We start from the raw sequence: 24546 nt of genomic DNA, 5'->3' as shown, positions 1-24546 counted from the left end.
GGTGCTCTATTTTCTTCTATTAGGGTCTCTATTCTAGGACCTAAGTCCACTTTGAGTTGAGTTTAATGCAGAGGTTTAATTTCATTTTGTTATATGGCCTTCCATTTTTCCCAGCATAATTTATTGAATAAACTATCTTTTCTCCAGTGAATGTTTTTGATGCCTTTGTATAGTAAGAGATAACTGTATTTATATGGGTTTGTCTCTGTGTTCTTCTATTCTGTACCATTGGTCTATGTGTCTGTTTTTGGTGCAAATACCATGCCATTTTTGTTACTATAGCTCTGCAGTATAATTTATGGTCTGATATTGTGATGCTTCCTGCTTCACTTTTCTTGCAGGATTGCTTTGGCTCTTCTGGGTCTCCTATTTTGCCAAATGAATTTCATGACTGTTTTTTTTTTTTCTAGTTCTATGAAGAGTGACATTGGGATTTTAATAGAAATTGCATTAAATCTGCATAATGCTTTGGTGTATGGGCATTTTGACAATATTAATTCTGCCTATCCAAGAGCATGGAGATGTTTCCATCTTAATGTCTTCTTCAATTTCTTTCTTTAGTATTCTGTAGTTTTTTGTTGTTGTTGTTGTTTGTTTGTTTGTTTGAGAGAGAGAGAGATTTTTTTTAAATGTATTTTTTTTAGTTTTCAGTGGACACAACATCTTTATTTTTATATGGTGCTGAGGATCGAACCCAGCACCCCGCGCATGCTAGGCAAGCACACTACTGATTAAGCCACATCCCCAGCCCCTGGTTCTGTAGTTTTCATTATACAGTTCTTTCACCACTTTTGTTAGATTGATTTCCAAGCATTTTATTATTTTAATGGGGTAGCTTTACAAATTACTCTTTCAGTGGATTCACCACAGATGTATAAGAACATATTTGATTTATGGGTTTTGATTTTATATCCTGCTACTTTGCTGAATTCATTTATTAGTTATAGAAGTTTTCCAGTGGAATTTTTTGGATCTTCTAAATTTAGAATCACATCAGCAAATAGTGATAATCTAGGTTCTTCTTTACCTATTTGTATCCCTTTAGTTTCTTTCTTCTAATTGTTCTGGCTATAGTTTCAAGGACAATGTTGAATAAAAGTGGTGAAAGAGGGCATCCTTGTCTTGTTCCAGCTTTTAGAGAAAATGCTTTCAATTTTTTACATTTAGAACTGTATTGGCCTTGGGTTTAGCCTTCTAGCAATTGGAGAAATACAAATCAAAACTAAGACTTCTTCTCACTCCAGTCAAAATGGCAATCATCAAGAATATAGTCAACAATAACTGTTGCTGAGGATGTGGGGGGAAAGGTACACTCATACATTACTGGTGGTACTATAAATTGGTGCAACCATTCTGGAGAGCAGTATGGAGATTCCTCTGAAAACTGGGAATGGAACCACCATTTGACCCAGTTATCCAACTCCTCAGTCTATAATGAAAGGACTTAAAATCAGCATGCTATAGTGATGCAGCCACATCAATGTTTATAGCAGCTCAATTCACATCAGCTGAACTAGGAACCAACCTAGATGCCTTTCAATAGATGAATGGATAAAGAAAATGTGGTATATATATATATATATACAATGGAATGTTACTAAGCTATAGAGAATGAAACTATGGCATTTGCTGGTAAATGAATGGAATTGAAGAATATCATGCTAAGTAAAATAAGCCAATCCCCCCCAAAACAAAAGCCAAATGTTTTGGTTTTTTTTTTTCTGATATTCAGATGCTAATTCACAATAGGGGAGGGCACTATGAAAGAATAGTGTTACTTTAGATTAGGTAGAAGAGAGTGAGAGAAGAGGAGGGGTATGAGGATAGAAAGGATAGCAGAATGAAACAGACAGCATTACCTTATGTACATATATGACTCAGGAACACTGATTCTACAACATGTACAATCAGAAAAATGAGAAATCATACCCCATTTATGTATAATATATCAAAGTGCATAAATGTATTCTGTCATGTATAAATAACTAGAACAAATAAAATTTATTAAAAATAGTTAAAGAAATCAATAGATAAGTGAACACAAAGAAGAACAGTATAGTAGAGGAATTAAAATAAGGGGAGTGAAAGCAAGGCAGTGGGGAATTGAAGCCAAATTCCTTGAATGTATGATTCTGTTAAAATGAACCCAACTACAATGTATAAATGTAATGCTCTAATTTAGAGAGAGAGAGAGAGAGAGAGAATGAATTTTTTCTACAGAATAATCTGAGGTAGGACTTGATATAATATAAATGTATAATAAAATTATGCAAGTGCCTTAAAATATAAAATTATAAGAATAGAAAAGTAGAATCTCACTATTTGAAAGTTGGCATGTTTTATGCCATCATGATGACTGTATGATAGGTGTGAGTGCTCCATTTCACATCATGATGAGACATTTTCCATGGAATATGGTACTTGTGGTATTATGTGTTAACTTTCAGATTTGTTCTCACTGAATTAAACATAATAAAATATAATGTTGATGACTACTTGTCATCTCATTAAATGCCATATTTATTTCTTCAGGGAAAAATAAACACAAAATCATATAAAAACAAAATTAAAAGAAATAGAATATACCTGATATCAGTTTCTCACACCAACATACTCTTGGTAATGACAGTTGAGTGCGATGGGTCCTGGTTCCCATTATATGAAAATGGAATATTTTAATAAAAAGACTCCAAAAGTTTCATCCAGACTTAAGTTGAACAATTTATGGCTACTTTCTTAAGTCCACTATTAGAAAATTGCAAAGATCAACTTAATTCATTTTTCATATAAAGTAATTTACTTTACCCCAATAGCAGCAAACAAGTCCTTAATACCAGGTCCAAATTTCTTATTTTTAAGCTTGTCACCAAACAAATGAGTCTGTTGTTTACGTTTTATAGCTTTTATTTTTGCTGTACCTATATGTTAACAAGCAACAGGATTTTATGACATGTTCAAATAAGTTAAATACATATATAACACATACATACACACACAGATAAATCCAGTTTGTAATGAAAAGGGACATGAATTATTTTTAAACAATCTAAAGTTAATCCTATTAAGTAAAAGACACATCTTCTAAAACAGTGCTGTTCTAAAGACCATTTTGTGATAATGAAAATTTTCCATATTAACACTGTCCAATACTATAACTACTAGTTATATAAATGCCTAATAAATACTTGAAATATAGTTCCTATTATCAAGTAAATTATTTTTTAATTTAATTTGTTTTAAAATTTAAATGGGCACATTTAACAAATGGCTAACATGTTTGAAAGCACAGTCATAAAACATGAAAAAAATAATATTTGATGTTTCTAAAAACATGTTGTGCCCATGAAATGCACAATCAAGAATCAGATTTCTCTGATGTTACAGGTTTTTTTAGTGCTTCCACATCACTTTACTAGTAATTTAATCTTAAAAACATTCTATGACATAGTGCATATATTGAATCATGCTAGGTAAACAGATCTATATATACTTCATGTTTGAAATTATGAACTCTAGACATAAAGCATTTGTAAAATGAAATAATGAGAAGCAAAAATATTTATTACTCAAATTGTGGTAGACAAATAAAATATTTGGCTGTAGGGTTGTTTCATTTGTTCAAAAAATGCTATCACAAGACACTATATCTCAATGGAGAGACCACTACCAGTAGGAGATGTAGCTCAGCCATGCTCCGAACTCTTGGGAGCTAAGGGGTGGGAAGTACTAAACTTTAATTAATGAATTATATTTTTACATTCACCTGGTATGTCATGTGGAAAGCATAACAATGGTATTACAGCAGACCATGCAAGAAGACCGGCAGCAAAAAAATCAATCGACCAAATAAACTGCCATTTTCTATCACTGTCATCTTCCGCAATGCTTTAATAAAGAAAATTTAATAAAAAATTAAAATGCTTTAATTTTCAGCTTTGGGCATTTTATTAAAAATAAAACCATGCACAAACACACGGAGAAAAATTTCTATTAATTTGTAATTAATTAATTTGTAATCTGTCACTATTGTTTGTTAATTTTTGTTAGCAGGGAGTAGTTGGTAGTCTCCCAATTAAATGATTCTTTTTTGATTTCCAGGATCCTAATTTTTTTCATTGTCCTACAGCAATTAGGAAGGGAAAGGTTCTTGTTTGTCCCTATTTAATTGTTTTCTCCATCAGAAACTATGCATTTAGAAGAGAATCCCTTTAATTCTCATCTGTCCTTAAAACTCATTCCTACCCCTTTAAATTTTGCACTTAGACCTTTATGATAAGCCTCCCTTTTAAGTTGCCCAATTGATTTTTTATGTAGCATTTGACCCTTTAAATCCCATGTACTTTAAAATCACTTACTTCTGCAGTCCCTTCTCTGAACTTTCATATTTGGTATGATTTTATCTTTCCAGTGGTTTGAACAAATCCTCTTTGGACCACCTGTTAGTCAATCTGTCTCTTGCTTTCCCCGTGGTTGTTCTTGCTCTCTCTTTGCTTCTCACAGATCTTGCAGCGGACAGGGTGGGAATGGAATGAGAAAGATCCTGCGTGGGATTTGTTGGCTTTCTCTTGTTTCCCACAGTGATTTTGAGGTTTGAACATTTATTGTCTTCAATTATTGCTAAAGCCATGATTTTAACGAGAATTTTCATAGTTGTGATTTTTTTTTTTTTATCACTTAGGGAGATTAGAGGAAGTTGATTGATATACAACCACCAATGTTTTCAACTCCTCATACATTCAAGACCTTCTGTTCAACCAGTCATTGGTGGAAAATGCTCATGTCTACAGGAACCCCAGTTTGGGAGGAGCTGGTGTCTCACAGGTTACTCTACTGCCGACCAAAACCTGGTCAGTCCTAGTTCATAGAAACTCGCTTTCCATTAAATATGGAAAATGCTGACTCTCTTGTCAAATGCTAACAATATTCCTGAATACAAATTCCAGCAAGAAATAACATGGGATTATTCAATCCTTAGTTCCATTATCTTCTTTTCATTTCTATTTGAATATGCTACATCCAGGGAATTTTAACTCCAGATCACCATTGGAGTTGTATGTTCCCTTGTTGTTTATAATATTCATAATCTTTTTTTCCACTTTTGAACCCAGCTATGTACTCCAACTGTATATAGTATATTATATGTAATATGATTATTACTTTTGTGTTTGATTAGTATACCTAAAAGAATCTGGGCCATAACTTAAAAAATAATATAACGTATAAGCAAAACATGATAGGATGACTGTGTCTATCAGATAAATTTAGAAATCAAGAGATTTTTCTTCTGCCAGAACTAATTGATTGGAAAATGAAATAATATAATGACTCCATACATAAAACTGACAAAATATACAAAATGCTTAGAAATAAGGTTAATGGGATAAGTTCAGTAAAAATATAATAAAACTTTACTGAATGGCATAAAACAAAAGCAGAGATAATAGCATAACATGTCATTTTATTGCATGGAAAAGATAATTATTCCCAACTTGATACATTAATTCAATTCAAATAAAAGTGTTTTAGTTGTAGTCTGAGATTATCGTCTTTACCTAGAAGATAATTTTGAAAGAAAAAAGTCCCTGATATTTGATTAAAAACAATAATTGGGAGTATATTCAAATACTAAATTAAAAATAAAATTTTAGAAATTATAAAAACCTGTAGTTTGACATGAAAAATTGAAAACTATATTGGGCTTACAGACTGGAGAGAGAGGACGGAAACCCATATATACAATGAGGTTTAATTTCTGATAAAGGTGATTTCTAGTATCAGTTAAGAAACAGAATGGTTTATGAATATCAGTGCAATTTGCCCTTTGAAAGAAAAATAGAAGCCTGGACTATGTATCATGTCATATACATAAATATATAAGTAAGTTGCAACTGAATATGGAATTTAAGCATAATTACAAAAGTACTGAAGAAAATATAATCAATTATTTAATGATTCTGTAAAGGAAGAACTTTTTAAGCAAGATGAAAATACTAAAACTTTATAAAAGAACAAATAAATAGCTGAATTTGACTATGTAAGAGCTTTTAATGTTTACATAATAAAAGACTCTATATAACAAGCATAAAGACAGATTGAGGGAAAAAAAGTTCTGTCTTTTATCATATCTATGACTCTTGAAGAACTTTTTTATAAATTAACGAATTAATTGGACCTGGGCATTGAATCCAGGGTCACTTTATCACTAAGCTACATCGCCAGTCCTTTTTATTTTTTATTTTGAGACAGGTTCTTATTAAGTTGTCCAGGCTGACCTCAAATTTGAGATCCTTCTGTTTTAGCCTGCTGAGTTGCTGAGATTATAACTGTCCGTCACCATGTCTGGCTATAAAGAACTTTTATAAATCTATATAAACAATGAGAAAATATAAAGCCAAGAAAGGAAATAAGTATTAAATTAAAACAAAATTAAAAATTATAAAAAAGTATGAAATTAAAAATTTGTGTTTACTGACATACAAAAATGTAAAAATAACATATTTATGGCATCACAAGTGATATTTTGATGCATATATACCTTGTGTAATGTTTAAATCAGGGTAAAAATATTTATCATCTAAAATGTTTATCATTTCTTTAAGGTGAATACATTCAAAATCATTTCTTCTAGTTTTTTTGATATATGCAGTCCATTTTCATTATCTGCAGTTACCAGAATATCTAAGTCCTAGGACTTAGTATCTATTGTTCAAACTTTTGCCATCACTTCCTCTCTGCTATGTTTCCCAACTTCTGGTAACCAATATGATACACTTAATTTCTATGAGGTCGAGTTTTTATATTACACATAAGTGCAATCATATGGTACATGTCTTTCTGGGTCTGGTTTATTTCAACAACATGATTTCTAGTTCTATTCATGTAATTGAAAATGCCAGAATTTCATCCCCTGTAAAGGCTAAATAGTATTGCATTCTATATGGTCCACATTTTCTTTATTCATTCAATAGGTGATGGGCATTTTCATTGTTTCCATTTTTTGCATATTGCAAATTGGCACTGCCATAATCATGTGAGTGCAAATGTCCCTTTGACATGCCGATTTCATTTCTTTCAGACATATACCCAGTTATGGGATTGCAGAATCACATGGTAATTATTTTTTTTTTGAGAAAACTCCAAGTAGTTTTCCATAATAACTATATTGATTTACATTCTGCTTTAGTCAGCTTTTTCATTGCTGTGAATAAAAGACCCAACTAGAACAATGTTGGTGGAGGAAGTTTTGGGGGGCTCATAGTTTCAAAGATCTCAGTCCATAGAAGAGGCTCCATTCCTCAGAGATCGAGGTGAGACAGGACATTATGCAGCTCATATGATGATCAGAAAGCAAAGAGAGACTCCATTCACCAGATACAAAATATATACCCCAAAAGCATGACCTCAATGATCCACTTCCTCTAAGCACACCCTACCTTCCTTCAGTTTCCACTCAATTAATCCCATTAAGGGATTAATTCACTGATTGGTTAAGGCTCTCATAAACCATCATTTCTCTTCTAAACCTCTGAGTCACATACCTGAGATTTTGGAGGACACCTCACATTCAAAACATAACATTCCACACCTGGCCCCAAAATTCATAACCATCTCACAATGCAAAATACATTTTATCCATTTCCAAGAGTCTCTGTAGTCTCAACCATTCCAAGATTGCCCAAAAGTTCAAGCCCAAAGTCTCCTCTGAGACTCAGGGCAAACTTGTATTGGGAGTTCCTGTAAAAATCAAAGGTGATTTGCAAGTATCCAATATATGAAGTACAGAGTACATATTTCCATTCACAAAAATAGGGACATAGAGGGCTGTGGCTGTAGCTCAGTGGCAGAGCATTTGCCTCATGTGTATGAGGCACTGGGTTTGATCCTTAGCACCCCATAAAAACAAAGAAATTTTAAAAAGACATTCTTTCCATCTACAACTACAAAAAATTAAAAAACAAAAATAGGAGCATAGAAAGAAGGGATGGGACCAAAGCAAGGCTGAAATACCCCTGGGCAAACAAGTCCTGTAGTTATGTGTCCAGCATCTAGAAAAGAGCTTATATACTCCACCCCTCTGGCCTTGTTGGTTTTACCCTTTCTGTTGGGTTGTCTCCAATTCCTGCAGCTTTCCTAGGACAATGTTCCACATTACTGACACTTCTTAATCTAGGGGGGTCTCTATTGCAGCTTTCAGCTTCTCCTCACATTTCCATACTTTGCCCTCTCAGGGGTTACGCACAAGTACTTCAATCCTGGGGTACAGCCCCCTAAGCCTTCCTTTGAAATCTTGGTAGAAGCCTCCAGGACCCTCTAACTCCAGCATCCTGCATTCCTGCAGAACTAGCACCACATTGTGGATGCCAAGGTCTGCTGCCATCTCAAGCCTTCAGGGACCCTGGTTGCAGCAGCCTCTGAGTGTCTGGGTGGCTAAACATATTGAAAAACTTCCTAGGCCACCTTGTGCAAAAAAAAAAAAAATTCCTCAAAAGAATTTTTACTTTTATTTTCTTGAATCTGAGATGGATATGATCTTGCCAATTCCTGAGATGCCCTCAAGCCATCTTTCTTAATATCTCTGGGCAAAGTCTTTTGCATTTCTTTAGTGTCAGTAATGTATTCAATGACTGAAAATTCCTTAGCCCCAGTTTTACTGAGGTTTCTGCTCCTGAATATCATAACAAAATTGGCTAAAAGCTGCCAGCAATAGCTATGCTACCACCTGAATGCTATGCTGTCTAGAAATTTCTTCTGCCAGATTAAGAATCCATCACTTTTAAAATCAACCTCATAAAAGGTCTCAGGACACAGGAAAAATGCAGACAACTTCTCAGCCAGAATGTAAGGCCTCTAGCTCAATTACTGATAGTATTCTCCCTTTCCTCTAAATCCTCTTGAGCTCTGTCTTCACTGTTCACAGTCCTATTGGTATTCTGGTCTTCTGAGCTCCCACCATAATCAGCCATTAACCTCTGTTTACTATAATCCAAACATTCCCAGCTTGCACTACTACATTCCTTGGGAATTGAGGTGAGGTGGAACATGGTTATGGAAGAGTGCAAAGGAAGGCAGCTTACATGATGATCAGGAAGGAGAGAGAGAGAGAGAGAGAGAGAGAGAGAGAGAGAGAGAGAGAGAGAGAGAAAGAAAGAGAGAGAGACCCCATTCACCATATACAAAATATATACCCCAAAGGCATGTCCCCAATGACCCACCTCCTCCAGCCATATGCTACCTGCCTTCAGTTTCCACTCAATCACATCAGAGTTAACCAGTCATTTCTCCTCTAAAGCTTCTTGCATTGTCCCACACATGAGCTTCTGGGGGACACCTCACATCCAAACCATAACATAAAGGTTCACTCTTCTCCACATCTTTAGCAGTTGTTATCTTTAGTCTTTTTGGTAATAACCATCTAACTTGGATGAGATGCTTTCTCATTGTGGTTTTGATTGGCATTTCCCGGATGATTAGAAATGCTGAGCAGTTTTTCATATATCTATTGGCTATTTGTAGGTCTGCTTTTAAAAATAGTCTATATAGACATATTTGGTCTTTAGTTCTGCTTTTTGCTATTGAGTTAATTCCACATTCTAAATATTAACCACTTGCCAAATATTTATCTTGTACATATTTTTCTTATTACGTAGGTTGTCTATTTACCCTATTGATTATTGCCTTTGCTGTGTAAAAGCTTCTTCATTTTATGTAAACCCATTGGTCAATTTTTGCTTTTATTTCCTGTGCTTTTGGGGTCTTTTCCTAAAAATCCTTGCCCATTCTAATATACTGAAGACTTTCCATTTTTTCCTAGTAGTTTCATGCATTTAGGTCTTTAATTAAAATTGTTTATACACTTTGAGTTGATTTTTGTAGCTGATAAGAGGTAAGAGTCTAGGTTCATTCTTCTGCATATGGATATCCAATTTTCTCACCACCTTTTCTGAAAACACAGTCCTTTCTCTAATGCATGTTCTTTGTATCTTTGTCAAAAGTTGGCTGTAAACATGTAAGTGTATTCTAGGCTTTTTATTCTTTTCCATTTGTTTGTTTTTCAATCAATACTATAGCTTTAATTACTATAGCTTTGTAGTGTACTTAGAAGTGAAAGTAGTTTAATGCTTTGTTCTTTTTGCTCAACATTAGGACATTTGGAAATATGTTGTGCTTCTATATAAACTTAGGATTGCCTTTTAAGTTCTATGAATAATGCCATTGGTATTTGGATATGTTTTGCATTAAATCTATAGATTACTTTGGGTAGTATGTACATTTTAACAACATTGATTTTTCTAATTCATGAACTTACAATGTATTCTCACTTATTTTTCTGAACCTCTGCAATTTCTATTGCATAATTAATATTATGTTTCATCATTTTAATCATAGAGATCTATCACTTCTTTGGTTAACTTGATTCCTAGGTATTTCTGTAGCTATTGTCTTGGCATTGCTTTCTTGATTTCTAATTCAGATAATTTGCTATTGGCATATTGCAATATTGCCAAATTTTGTGCTTTGATTGGGTACTCTGCAACTTCACTGAATTAGATCATTAGTTATAATCACTTTTTCGTGGAATCTTTGGGACAGTTCTGTCAGATCATGTCATCTGTAGACAATAGTGATTTGATTTCTTCACTTTGTACACCCTTTATTTATTCTCTTACATGACTGTTCTGACTAGAACTTGCAGTATAACATGAAATAAAACTGGTAAAATGGCATCCTTGCCTTGGTCTATATCTTAGAAATATTTCATTTTTTCCTTATATGGTACGATGTTAGTTGTTAGTCTGTTATATACAGCCTTTATTATCTTTAAGTACATTTTTCTATAGCTAATTTGATCGGAATTTTTATTATATAAAGAAATGTTGAATTTTATCAAATGCTTTTTCTGCACCTGAGAGATGATCATATGTCTTTTTTTCCTTTATTTTATTGATGTATATTTATTGATTTGGCTATATTGAACTGTGCATATTGAGTATATTGGTTTTGGTATGTTGGATTACAAATATACATTTGTTTCAACAATTTTTTAAAATTTTTCTTCTTGATTCTCCTTGACCCATTGGTTGTTCTAGAATGAAGTATTTCCATTTATTTTTGTAGTTTACCATTTTTTTCTTGTTATTTGTTTCTAGTTTTATTGCATGGTAATTGGAAAAGATACTTGGTATGATTTCAATTTTTAAAAAGTTTTGAGACTTGTTTTATGATATATCATATGATTTATAGTGGAGAATGGTCTATATGCACTTGCAAAGAGTCTGTATTTGAAGTTGTTGGATGAAATGTTCCATAGATGTCTGTTGGGTCCATTTGGTCTTGGGTGCAATTTAACTCATTTTTTTCTTCGCTGATTATCTGTCTGGATGAACTGTCTATTGCTGAGAGTGAGATGTTAAGCATATACTACTATTATTCTATTTGAGTCTCTCCCTCTACATCTATTGATATTTGCCTTATATATCTGGATTCACTCATATTGGAGGCAAATGAATTTAGAGTTGTTATTTCCTTTATTGAATTGATTCCTCTATCATTGTAAAATGATTTTCTCTTTTTATTCTTTTTATGTAAAACCTATTTTATCTGATGTAAGTACAGCTACTCCTGCTTTCATTTCCCATTTGGCATGTAATATTTTGTTCTGTGTCTTTACCTTCAGTCTATATGTGTGTTCTCAGAGATAATTTCTTGTAAACAACACATACTTGAGTCTTTTCTCCTTCTACTTCTTCTCTTCCTTCTTCTTGACTTTGTATTATCTTATCTGTCATTTGCTGTCTTTCAACTGTCCAATTGAGTCCATTTACATTTAGGATAACAATTGGTTAGATAAAGTCTTACTAAAATGATTTTACAACTTGATTTCTAATTTTATTACACTTCCTTTCCTTCTCCCCTTTTTAGTCTTCCTTCTCATTTAAGTGAATTACTCTAGTCAGGTGTTTAGTTTGCTTGTTTATAATTTTTTGTTTGTCTAATACAGATTTTTGCCTTGCTTTTAACCATGAGGTTTATACTAAATATATTTTGATTACAGCAAGCTATTTTGAAATGAGAGCAACTTACCATGATTGTAAAGTTAAGAAAGGAAACAAAAAAAAATTGTACAAATAAAAATCTCCAAATTTTTGCTCCATTCCTTCTACATTCTGAACTTTTGATGTCCCATTTTACATCTTTCTATGTTGCTTAATACTTAATGTATTAATGCAATTATTATTGTTAAATGTTTTGCATTTTAGTCTTAGTACTAAGGGTATAAATATTTTATATGCCATGTTTAAAATAATATAACATTATGAACTTGTCCATATAATTATTTTTACACATGAGTTCTATATCTTCCTATTTTTTTCTTACTCATTAATATCTCTTTTAGTTTGAGAAACTTTTTTGGCATTTCTTGAAGGATATATCTAATGGTCATACATTGTCTCAGATTTTTGGAAGTTTTTCTCCTCTCTCTTTCATTTCTAAAGGATAGCTTTGCTAGGTATCAAGAGGATAGTTTCTTAAAGTATCTGAAGAGTGGTTTTTTTTTCCTTTTAGTACTGTAAAAATTTCATTCCACTTTCTCCTGTCCTACAAGGTTTCTGCTGAGAATTATACTATCAGATAAATTGGGACACACTTGTCTGTTATTTATTTTCTTTTGTTGATTTGAGAATATTCTCTTTAACTACAAACCTTTGAGAGCTTGATTATAATATATCTTGTGTATACCTGGTTGAATGAAACCTGATGTATGGTTTTTGACCATTCCATACCTGAATAATTGTATCTTTCTCTACGTTTGAGTAATATTTATTATATCTTTAAGTAAGTTTTCTTTACTTTTGACATTCTCAAGTCTTGCTTGAATTCCAATAAACCTAATATTTTCTCTTTTAATCATGTCCCAAACTTTTCAGAAGCTTCATTTTCTCATAATTCTTTTTCTTCTATTCCTACTGTCTATTCAAATAGCCTATGTTCAAGCTCACTAACTCTTCTGCTTGACCTATACTGCTCTTGATGTCTTCTATGTTTTTAATTTAACTTAATTTAGCTTTCAGCTCAAAAATTTATTTTGTTTGTTCCAATCTCTCCTTAAGTTTCTGTCAGCGTACTGGATCATGTATTTGTGTTTTCTTGAGGTACATTAAGTTTCCTTAAAACAGGTGTTTTAAATTCTCCACCTGAGGGCTGGGGACATAGCTCAGTTGGTAGAGTGCTTGCCTTGCATGCACAAGGCCCTGGATTCAATCCCCAGCACCACACACACACACACACACACACACAAAATTCTCCACCTGAGCATTCATCCATATTGGGAGCTATATATGGCCAGATTCTGTGCTTTATTTTGACCTGTACGTTAGGTCATATTTCCCTGGAACTTTTTGATGCTTCTTTGTGTGTGACATCATCTATGAATTGAAGGATTAGATATTTATTCCAACTTTATTAATATGGCTGTGTTTGTGTCTATCTTTCCAGAGTTTCTAAACAGTGTTTATGTTTGACTCAACAGTCACTTCTCCTGTTTGAACACTAGATGGCAACCGAAGTCCAAGTTTGCCAAGAGTCCATTGTTATTGTGATGTAGCTGTTTTAGGGCAATCCAACCTGGTATTGTCCTAAATTTGCAGTTGATGTGTTGTTTAGCATAAATTTGGGGAATATCTCAAAATGATAATCCATCACTACAACCCTTTCCCTGGAGTCAAGGTAGGCCCAAATGCATTGTCCATAGTCACTAGCCTGTGGTCAGGCACTAGTTCTGATAGCTCTGGGCTCCTATTTCATGAGTGGTCACCCATTTCCCTTTTCCTCTCTCAATTATTCTCTCCGTATTGTGCTGCATGGGTTTACGTAGGAATGTGGTGGTCAGTCCAGTGGCCCTCCATACCTCAAAACTTGATTCCACCTTTAGTCAATAGCCTGCCAATACCCCCACGTCAATAGGGCAGGAAGGACCAAGGACCATACAAATATGAATGCCAACTGCTGTGCCCCAAGACTGTTGCAACCAGTCACAGGTAAATTCTGGCTGTAATAAAATTCCAATAAACTAAAATATGCATATAGCTGGCATAGAGCTGTTCTAGGCTCTGTCCATAGGCACTGACTTGGGCATATAGCTATTAGGATCTTGATAGTGTTTGATTTTATTATTCTGACACTGAATTCCAAGTCAAAGTCCTGTCTAATTTTCCAAAATGGATCTTATTTGACATAATCTTGGGCACTATATGCTGCCCAAGGTTGAAGGGGTGCTGGGGAAGGCAGTTTCTATGCCATCAAGGCTGATGCTAAGCTGGATCATACATAAATCTCACTGAAGTAGGGACCTACACTGTCTTGTAGAGGGGCATGACTCGGGCCTATTCCAAGGATAATAACCTGATGTAGGTTGAAACACGTCACTATTCTACCAGGGCACAAGTTTCATAGGTTTCTGCCTGATGTTGGGGTAGTTCTAGGGTTTTTATTTGTTAGCTCTGGGTTGAACATAGGGACCTTTGGTTTTCTTTCAGAATAGCTTTCACTGAAGTCACTATTAATACATCTCCAATAAATAATTAAACAATCTTAAAGTATATATTTTATGTAGCAGAATGAGCAAAATAAAAATTAGAGCATAAATGAATGCAACAAGGAATTAAAAAAAAGAGAAAGTCAACAAAATGAAGAATTGATTTTTTGAAAAACAACAAAATTAGTAAAACTTTAGATAGATAAATTTTAAAAAAAGATGACTCAAATAATAAAAATTTGAAGTGAAATAGAGATGTTACAATGGATTCCACAGATATAAAAGGCTTGTGAATAATTACCTTACAAAAAAATGGGCAGCATAGAAGAATTAGATAAATTTCTAGAAACATAAAATCACCAATCTGGATCATGAAGAAAAAAAAAAAAACATTTGGAAATACCTGTAACTATTAAAAAGAAGAGTTGGTAATCAAAAAACCTTCCAAAGAAAATCCCAGGACAAGATGACTTTGTTGGAGAATTCTATCAAATATTTAATTATGAATTAATAATAATCCATCTATAACATTTCAAAAAATTTAAGGGAGAACACTTAAATTCATAATATTTTATTACCCTTACAAAAAATCATATGACCATACTACAAGAAAACTAGAATAATATTCCTGATGAATATTGGTGGAAAGACTATCCACAATATGCTAGTAAACCAAATTCAATAACATATTAAAAAGATTATACACCATAAACATTTGAGATTGATTACAGTAATGCAAAAATAGTTCAACATATAAAAATAAATCAGTGTAATAATCACATTAACAATATAAAGGGAGAAAAAGCCAAAGATCATGTCCATTGGTTAAGGAAAAATTTTGAAAATATTAAATGAAGAATAGAAGGTAATTACCTCGACAGAATAATAACCATGAAAGAAAAGCCCACAGCTAACATACTCAGTGTGAAAAACAGAAATCATTTCCTCTGAAAGTTTGAGCCAAAGATATCAAGCAAAAAAAGAAATAAAAGGCATATGAGCTGGAAAGGAAGAAGCAAAATTATCTTCATTCACAGATGACATGATCTTCTATGTAGAAAAATCTAAGGATTACACACATATACATACAAACTGTTCAGTAAACAAACTTAGTAATGTTGCAAAAGGTAAATGACACAAAACATCTTGTAATTTTATTTGTGAAAAAATCACAAAACACTGACATGAGAAATTGAAGAAGTTCCATATACTGGAAAGATGTCTATATTTATGGAATAAAACAACATTATAGAAATCCTCTAACAAAGCACAGGGCAAATATCTTAGGGCATTTTTTCTTCCACAGGCAACAAAGTAAAAATAGTGCAATAAATCCAAATTAAAAACTTCCATGTACTAAATGAAACATTAATCAGAGTAGAAAAATAATCTAAAAATGGGAGAAAATATTTGCAAACCATATCTTGAAAACAATAATATCCAAAATACATAAAGAACACCGTGGGCAAAGGACTTGAATAGATACATCTCAAAAGAGGATATATAGCTCTTCCACAGGAGGCCTACACGCTGCTGCTCTGCTGCTGCCATGTCTCTTGTGATTACTGAAAAGTTCCAGCACATTTTGCGAGTGCTCACCACAAACATCAATGGGCAGCAGAAAATAGCCTTTGCCATCACTGCCTTTAAGGGTGTGGGGCGAAGGTATGCTCATGTGGTGTTGAGGAATGCAGACATTGACCTCACCAAGAGGGCGGGAGAACTCACTGAAGATGAGGTTGAACATGTGACCACCATTATGCAGAATCCACGACAGTACAAGATCCCAGACCGGGTCTTAAACAGACAGAAGGATAGAAAGGATGGAAAATACAGCCAGGTTCTGGCCAATGGTTTAGACAATAAACTCCAGGAGGACCTGGAGCAACTGAAGAAGATTAGGGCCAATAGGGGACTGCGCTACTTCTGGGGACTTCGTGTCCAGGTCAGCACACTTAGACCACTGGGCCCAGCGGATGCACTATGGGTGTATCTAAGAAGAAATGAGTCTGTAGGCCTTTTCTGTTAATAAATAGTTTATATACCGATGGCAAAAAAAGAAGATATATAAATGGTCAAAAAGCATATGAAAAGGTGGTCAACATCATTAATCATTAGGGAAATGCAAACCAAAACCATAATGAGATATTACCTCACACCCAATAGTATGGAAGCTATCAAAACAACAAAATGATAACATGAAGGTAGTAAGTATTAGAAACAATGTGGGAAACTGGAGCCCTGCTTATAGTTGGTGCAATTGTAAAATGGCCCAATCACTACACAAAAGCAATGTGAAAGATCTTCAAAAAATTAAAAGAAAATTACCAAATGATCTACTAATGATATGCCATAGAATTTTCTTAATCCTCTAAAAAGAAGGAAATACTGTCACATGCTATAACATGCTCAAAAATTGAGCCTATTTTTCTAAGTAAAACAAGCCAGTCACAAAATAAATCCTACGCGATTCCATTTATATGAAGTATTTAATGCAGCCAAACTTTCAGAAAGAGGAGTAGAACAATGGTTGCCAGGGACTAGAGTAGGGGAAAAGGGAGTTGTTAAATGAATATAGATTTAATTTTGTAAGACAAAAAGTTCTAGATACTGTTGTAAACAGTGTGCATATTTTTAACACTACTGTACCGTACACTTAAAAGTGGTTAAGATGTTGTGGGTTTTTTTGTCATAAAAAAAGCACATGAGAAATTAGTTGTAAGGTTTTCATAATAAGTAATAGTTTTAATTATATCTCAAGCAGTAAAATATATAAATGTATATTAAATTAAATGTACTTAATTTTAGATACTTGTGCATATCAGTCACTTTTGCTTACATTTCTAAAATGTTTATTACAAATTAAATATATATGTTTTGTTATAAGCTATGGTATCTATTCAACAAACATTTTGTGTAACATAATCTAAAAGGAAAAGGAAAAAAATGGCTTACCTTCCGTGCAAGCTGTGATTTTTAGGGGCCCTAAGTAGTGGTGCTCCCATTACATAACCCACACCATATCCCAATGTTGATGAAGCATCCCCAATACCTAGAAAATGAATACTAAATATGAAGCAACTTTACAAACCAGCTTTGTCATGAGATAATAAAAATGACCTAAATGGATTACTTCTGTAGTTTTTTTTTAAATAACATTCTGTGTTAGTCCAGAGAAACAGACTAATAAAAGACATTTTTATATATAGGAGGGTAGAAGAGAGAAAGATAAAAGACAGAAAAAAGAAAGAGATTTTAAATAATTGGCTTATATAATTATAGGACTGAGCAAGTGACAAATTTGTAGAGTAGGCCAGCATGCTGTAAATTCAAGTGAGAGTTGACATGGCAGTCTTGAGGTAGAATATCTTCCTCAGGAAACTTCAGTATTTACTGTTACAGAATTAAATTAATTGGGTCAGTTCTCTCCACATCATGGAGCTTATCTGTTTTGTTCAAAGTCTACAGATTACAACATCAATCACATGTAAACCAATATTATCATAGAAACACTTAAACTAATGTTTGAGCAAACAACAAGGTGTCATAACCTATACAAGTTGGCACAAAAAAGTGACCATTGCACATATCATCCAATCAAATATTAGAGACACTCAGGTAACTTAATTATGTAATTCATTATATCTAACACAATATATTTAATATAACACAAACATATTTATATTGAATATAAGCATAAATTTTGTATATTTCCCTTAATAAAGTTCTATAGGAAGACAATACGTTACACCATCCATCACCTTTGTATACTTCACCTTAGCTGCCAGGGTGGAAGGAAGTAGAAATATAGTAGGCTTGCTGCTACATTACAAAGGAATGTATTTTAGTTGCTATTCAATATAATTAAAAATAAAACAAAAAATATTTGCTGCCACTCTTAACATTAGTAAATGAGTGCAAATATTTTTGGTGAAAGTAGATATAAATAGGAGTATCTTCTACTTTAGTTTATTAACATATTTTAGTAATTTATACACTTTTTTGTCTCTCATGGAAAATCATTATTCCAGTGCAAAATACTACTTAGTCACCTTCATATAAAGTATATAAAATAATTTTGTATTTTTCCTTAAAAATGATATTTAGATAACCCTGTACAAATAGATGATCTAAGCAGGATCAGAATCTATTTCAATATAAAAATGGATAAATTTTCCTGTGAAATATCTAGGGTTACTTATCATAGGACATAGAAGCATGGAATGCTATAAATAGGGTTGACTATATGATGTTCTATTAAATGGCATATCATTTGTCTCCTATGATGAACATGATTATGTTTTTAAATTACCTTAAAAATATCAAAAGACCTAAAAATGATTTTTGTTAAAAGAACTTAATACAACGATTATTTTCAGCACCACAATAAATCTGGTGCTAAAGAGGCATCTAATAATGTCTTATTCTCATTATGAACATCAGGCAACAGCTTCCCATCTGTATCCCCAAAGTTTAAAAGTAACAACTAGGGAGCCAGCGAGCGAGTGGCCAGCCCCACGCGGCAGGTTGGGAGGAGCGGCTGGAGAGAGAAGTTTCGTAAGTTTCATGATTCCCAGGGAAGCATTTGAGAATCTTCATGTGTGTTTTCGACTGACCGCAGCTCATTCAGCCATAGAACAGGTAATTTCAGGCTGCCATTCGCCTGCGGCTTGCAGACAGATTACTCAGGCTCAGTGCCTGAGTGCTTCTTGGAGCCTGCTCTTATCAGAGCATACACCGAGCACAGAGCGGCCGAGTTCCGGCTCCCAGAACTGCCTTGGCCCAGGGCTAAGGAGCCCGCGGAAACTACTTCTTGGAGCCTGCTCTTATCAGAGAATACACCAAGCACAGAGCGGCCGAGTTCTGGCTCCTGGAACTGCCCCGGCCCAGGGCTAAGGAGCCCGCGGAAACTGCTTCTCGGTCCCGGTCCTGCTGAGGGCCGGTCAGGACTCACCCGTTGCTTTGGTTACCCGGAAAAGGGAATGAAATGCTGCCATTTGCATAGGATACCAACATGGCAGAGATCTGATGTCATCAGAAAGCGGCGGAGGAGAGAACTTCATCAATACCAGCGGCGACAGAAACAGTTGGTCTCCTGGTAGGGAGGGTGAGTCACAGACACCCGAGTCTCTCTCGATTTGTCGTCGAGCCAGAGGGGAGGAGCCGGGCCGCCGCCCGCGCCCGGAGCAGGCCCAGCGGCTCGCCGGCGCGGTGGTCGCGTGACCACAATTGGAGAGGGGGCGGAGCGGAGCCGCCACCCGCGCCCACAAGGTGGGCAGACCCGCAACCCAGTGGTACACGGGCGTGGTAGGAGGGGCAGGGCAGAGCCGCCGCCCGCGCCTGCAAGGTAAGCAGACCTGCGACAGACTGGCGGGTCAGGCACAGCGGCCTGCCAGCGTGGTACACACGTCACCCCAACTGGAGTAGGGGCAGAGCAGAGCCTTCACCCGCGCTCAGATCAGGCCCCGCCGGTGTGGTGGTCACGTGACCCCAATTGGAGTGGGGGCGGAGTGGAACCGCCACCCGTGCCCGCAGGGAGAGCAGACCTGCGACCAACCTGCAGATCAGGCCCAGCGGTCCGCAGGCGTGGTAAGAGGGGCAGGGCAGAGCCGCTGCCCGCGCCTGCAAGGTAGGCAGACCTACGACAGACCGGCGGATCAGGCCCAGGAGCCTGCCGGTGTGGTACACACGTCACCCCAATTGGAGTAGGGGCAGAGCAGAGTCGCCGCCCATGCCAGGAACAGGCCCAGCGACCTGCCGGTGTGGTAGTCACGACATCCCGATTGGAGTAGGGGCAGAGCAGAGCCACCACCCGTGTCCGAAAGGTGGGCAGACCTGCGACCGACCAGTGGGACAGGCCCAGTGGTCTGTCGGTGCAACAGACACGTCATCCCATTTGGAGTAGGGGCAGAGCAGAGCCGCCGCCCGTGCCCGCAAGGAAGGCAGACCTGCGACCGACCGGTGGAACAGGCCCAGCGGCCGGCCGGGGAGGTAGGCAGGTCACCCGAATTGGAGTAGGAACAGAACAGAGCCTTTGCCCACACCCAGAACAGGCCCAGCAGTCCGCGGGTGTAGTAGACAAGTCACAACAATTGGAGGGGGGCAGAACAGAGTCGCCGCCCGCGCCTGCAAGGTAGGCAGACCACCACCCGACCCTGCAAGGGAGACTTTTCAACTATAAAAGAGCAATATAAATATATAGGGGGAAAAAACATTTCAAAAACACAACAGTTTCACCAAGCAGAAAGAAACCCAAGCAGTATGAAAAGACAAGGAAAGAAAGGACCACAAGCAATGCAGGTCAACTCAACTTTAGAAGAGGTAACAGCTGCAGCAGATGGAATGTCAGATAAAGAATTCAGGATATACATGCTTAAGATGATCTGGAGTCTCAAGGAAGACATTAGACAGCAAAATCAGAAAATGAAAGATCACTTCAACAATGAATTACACAAAAAATCCAGGAAGCAAAAGATCAACTATACAGGGAGATAGAGGTTATAAAAAACAAACAAACAGAAATCCTAGAAATGCAGGAAGTAATAAACCAACTTAAAAACTCAATTGAGAATACTACCAGCAGAGTAGAACACTTAGAAGATAGAACATCAGACAATGAAGAGAAAGTATTTCAACTTGAAAAGAACATAGACAGCTCAGCAAGACTGTTAAGAAACCATGAGCAGAACATCCAAGAAATATGGGATAACATAAAGAGACCAAACTTAAGAGTCATTGGGATACAGGAAGGGATAGAGGTCCAAACCAAACAAATGAGCAATCTATTCAATGAAATAATACGAGAAAACTTCCCAGACTTGAAGAATGAGACAGAATCCCAAATCCTACAAGCCTACAGGACACCGAATGTACAAAATCATAAGAGATCCACACCTAGACACATTATAATGAAGATGCCCAACATACAGAATAAGGAGAGAATTTTAAAAGCTACAAGAGAAAGGAAGCAGATCACATTTAGGGGTAAGCCAATCAGGATAACAGCTGATCTTTCAACACAGACTCTGAAAGCTGGAAGATCCTGGAATAACATATTTCAAACACTGAAGGAAAATGGGTTCCAACCAAGAATTGTGTTTCCAGCGAAATTAAGCTTCAGGATGGAAGATGAAATTAAAACCTTCCACGATAAACAAAAGTTAAAAGAATTTGCAGCTAGAAAACCATCTCTTCAAAACATCCTTGGCAAAACATTACAGGAAGAGGAAATGGAAAATAACAATGAAAACCAACAGTGGGAGGTAGGATAGTAAAGGGGGGGAAATAATCAAAGAGGAAAACAAACCATGTTTAGTAACAGAAATAAACAAATATGGCTGGAAGAACAACCCATATCTCAATAATAACCCTAAATGTTAATGGCTTAAACTCACCAATTAAGAGACACAGGCTAGTAGAATGGATCACAAAACAAGACCCAACAATATGCTGCCTACAGGAGACGCATTTGATAGGAAAAGACATACATAGGCTGAAGGTGAAAGGTTGGGAAAAATCATATCACTCATATGGACTTCGGAAACAAGCAGGAGTGTCCATACTCATATTAAATAAAATAGATTTCAAGCCAAAGTTAATCAAAAGGGATAAAGAGGGAAACTACATACTGCTTAAGGGAACCATACACCAATAAGACATAACAATCATAAATACATATGCCCCAAACAATGGTGCAGCTATGTTCATCAAACAAACTCTTCTCAAGTTCAAGAGTCTAATAGACCACCATACAATAATCATGGGAGACTTCAACACACCTCTCTCGCCACTGGACAGATCTTCCAAACAAAAGTTGAATAAGGAAACTATAGAGCTCAATAACACAATTAATAACCTAGACTTAATTGACATATATAGAATATACCACCCAACATCAAGCAGTTACACTTTTTTCTCAGCAGCACATGGATCCTTCTCAAAAATAGATCATATATTATGTCACAGGGAAACTCTTAGACAATATAAAGGAGTAGAGATAATACCATGCATCTTATCTGATCATAATGGAATGAAACTGAAAATCAACGATAAAATAAGGAAGGAAAAAGAATACATCACTTGGAGAATGAACAATAGGTTACTGAATGATCAATGGGTTATAGAAGACATCAAGGAGGAAATTTAAAAATTCTTAGAGATAAATGAAAACACAGACACAACATATCGGAATCTATGGGACACATTGAAAGCAGTTCTAAGAGGAAAATTCATTGCTTGGAGTTCATTCCTTAAAAAAAGAAAAAATCAAAAAATAAATGATCTCATACTTCATCTCAAAATCCTAGAAAAAGAAGAGCAAAACAACAGCAAAGAAGTACAAGGCAAGAAATAATTAAAATCAGAGCTGAAATTAATGAAATCGAAACAAAAGAAACAATTGAAAAAATTGGAAGGGGATCCAACATGGTGGCGAGAGGGGAGGCAGCGCTTTCAGTACCTCCTCAACAAAGGGGTCAGAGAGACGCATGGATACGCTTAGATATGACCTGCTGAGAAACTCCTAGCAAAATTCCACTAAAGAGAGACCGGCCGGGAATTGGAAGGATTTTTGGAGGTGACAGTCTGCGCTAGACGAGTGAATCTCCGCCACGCAGCGCAGAGGTCCAGACCCGCCAGCCGCTGCCCGCGCTACTCGGCGACTGTCGGCTGCCTGCACGCGGCCCCCGCGTCAGGGTGGATAGCCCCCGAGGCGCAGCGCCGCAGGAGCGGTGCAGGGACTCTAGGAAGAGGTCTCTCGCCAAGCCTTCATGAAATAGCAAACCGGGAGCTGAAACCAACCAGAGACAGACCAGTCCCACCCCTCCCTTCGGACAATCTGGCAAGGAGCCTGGGGCCCGCCATAGCAGAGTGGTGACATCACCAGAGTTCCGCCGACAGAATTCCTTCCCAGCGGAATCCACATTAGCAGGTGTGTGACTCCCACCCCCTCCAGATAAAAGCAGCCAGGAAACCACCGGGGGCGTGTCTGTAGGGAAGCAGAGGGGATTCCAGATCCCCACCTCCCCTTAACACCAGCTGCGACACCCAAGATCTTAGCCGCCAGTTTCTGGGGGTGTGCCCACCAAAGGGGTCCTGAAAAATTTAACTGTTGGTTCCCAGATCACCCCACCACAGCACTGGGGCTTAATTGAATGACAGAGAGGGTGTTCATCTTTCGGGATATAGGACACGCGGTGGGGCTGCAAGTGTAATCAGATCCTTGGGGAACCCCCTCTGGTGAACAGGACCTGGCTGGCTGGCTAGGAGGAGGAACAGGGGGAGGGGCCAGATAAGTGAAAGGGCTCTGGACTAACAGGATTGAGAGACTCCCAGGAGCCACCGTACAGGGATTTCTGTCAGCACATAGAGGGCAGAAGCTCAGCTCAGAGGGCACAGCTCCGCCTATTGGAAGAGAAGAAAATGGGATTCAGCCATAGAACAGGGGATGCCAGCATGGCAGAGATCTGATGTCATCGGAGAGCGGCCGAGGAGAAAACTTCATCGGTGCCAGCGGCGACGGAAACAGTTGGTCCCCTGGTAGGGAGGGTGAGTCACAGATACCCGAGTCTCTCTCGCTTTGTCGTCGAGCCAGAGGCGAGGAGAGGGGCCGCCGCCCGCGCCCGCAAGGTAGGAAGACCTGCGACCAACCTGCAGATCAGGCCCAGCGGTCTGCAGGCGTGGTAAGAGGGGCAGGGCAGAGCCACCGCCTGCGCTGGCAAGGTAAGCAGACCTGCGACAGACCTGTGGATCAGGCCCAGCGGCCTGCCAGCGTGGTACACACTTCACTCCAACTGGAGTAGGGGCAGAGCAGAGCCTTAGCCCGCGCCCAGATCAGGCCCAGCGGCTCGCCTGTGTGGTGGTCAAGTGACCCCAATTGGAGTGGGGGCGGAGCGGAACTGACACCCTTGCCCACAAGGTGGGCAGACCTGCGACCAACCTGCAGATCAGGCCTAGCGGTCCCGGGCGTGGTAGGAGGGGCAGGGCAGAGCCTTCGCCCCCACCTGCAAGGTAGG

The 24546-nt window shown here is 37.2% G+C and overlaps 1 protein-coding gene and 1 pseudogene across 1 annotated transcript in view; one reads left to right on the top strand and one right to left on the bottom strand.

Moving 5' to 3' along the window:
• Slco6a1 (solute carrier organic anion transporter family member 6A1) overlaps nucleotides 1-24546 on the bottom strand; it is a 214991-nt gene that overhangs the window by 71572 nt on the left and 118873 nt on the right. Inside the window, exons 9-12 of the mRNA XM_046460442.2 lie at nucleotides 17502-17585; nucleotides 8909-8935; nucleotides 3764-3874; nucleotides 2806-2918 (exon numbers count right to left, since the gene is read on the bottom strand). Of these exons, the coding sequence (XP_046316398.2) occupies nucleotides 2806-2918; nucleotides 3764-3874; nucleotides 8909-8935; nucleotides 17502-17585 (335 nt within the window). The remainder of the gene's footprint in view (nucleotides 1-2805; nucleotides 2919-3763; nucleotides 3875-8908; nucleotides 8936-17501; nucleotides 17586-24546) is intronic.
• LOC124103617 (small ribosomal subunit protein uS13-like) lies at nucleotides 16083-16540 on the top strand (annotated as a pseudogene).

Source organism: Marmota monax, unplaced genomic scaffold, assembly GCF_021218885.2.
Source record: "Marmota monax isolate L192 unplaced genomic scaffold, Marmota_monax_Labrador192_F-V1.1 WCK01_AAM20220418_F8-fsc00006, whole genome shotgun sequence".
Taxonomy (NCBI): Eukaryota; Metazoa; Chordata; class Mammalia; order Rodentia; family Sciuridae; genus Marmota; species Marmota monax.
The sequence above is the reverse complement of the archived record's forward strand: the minus strand, read 5'-3'. Positions and strand labels throughout refer to the sequence as shown.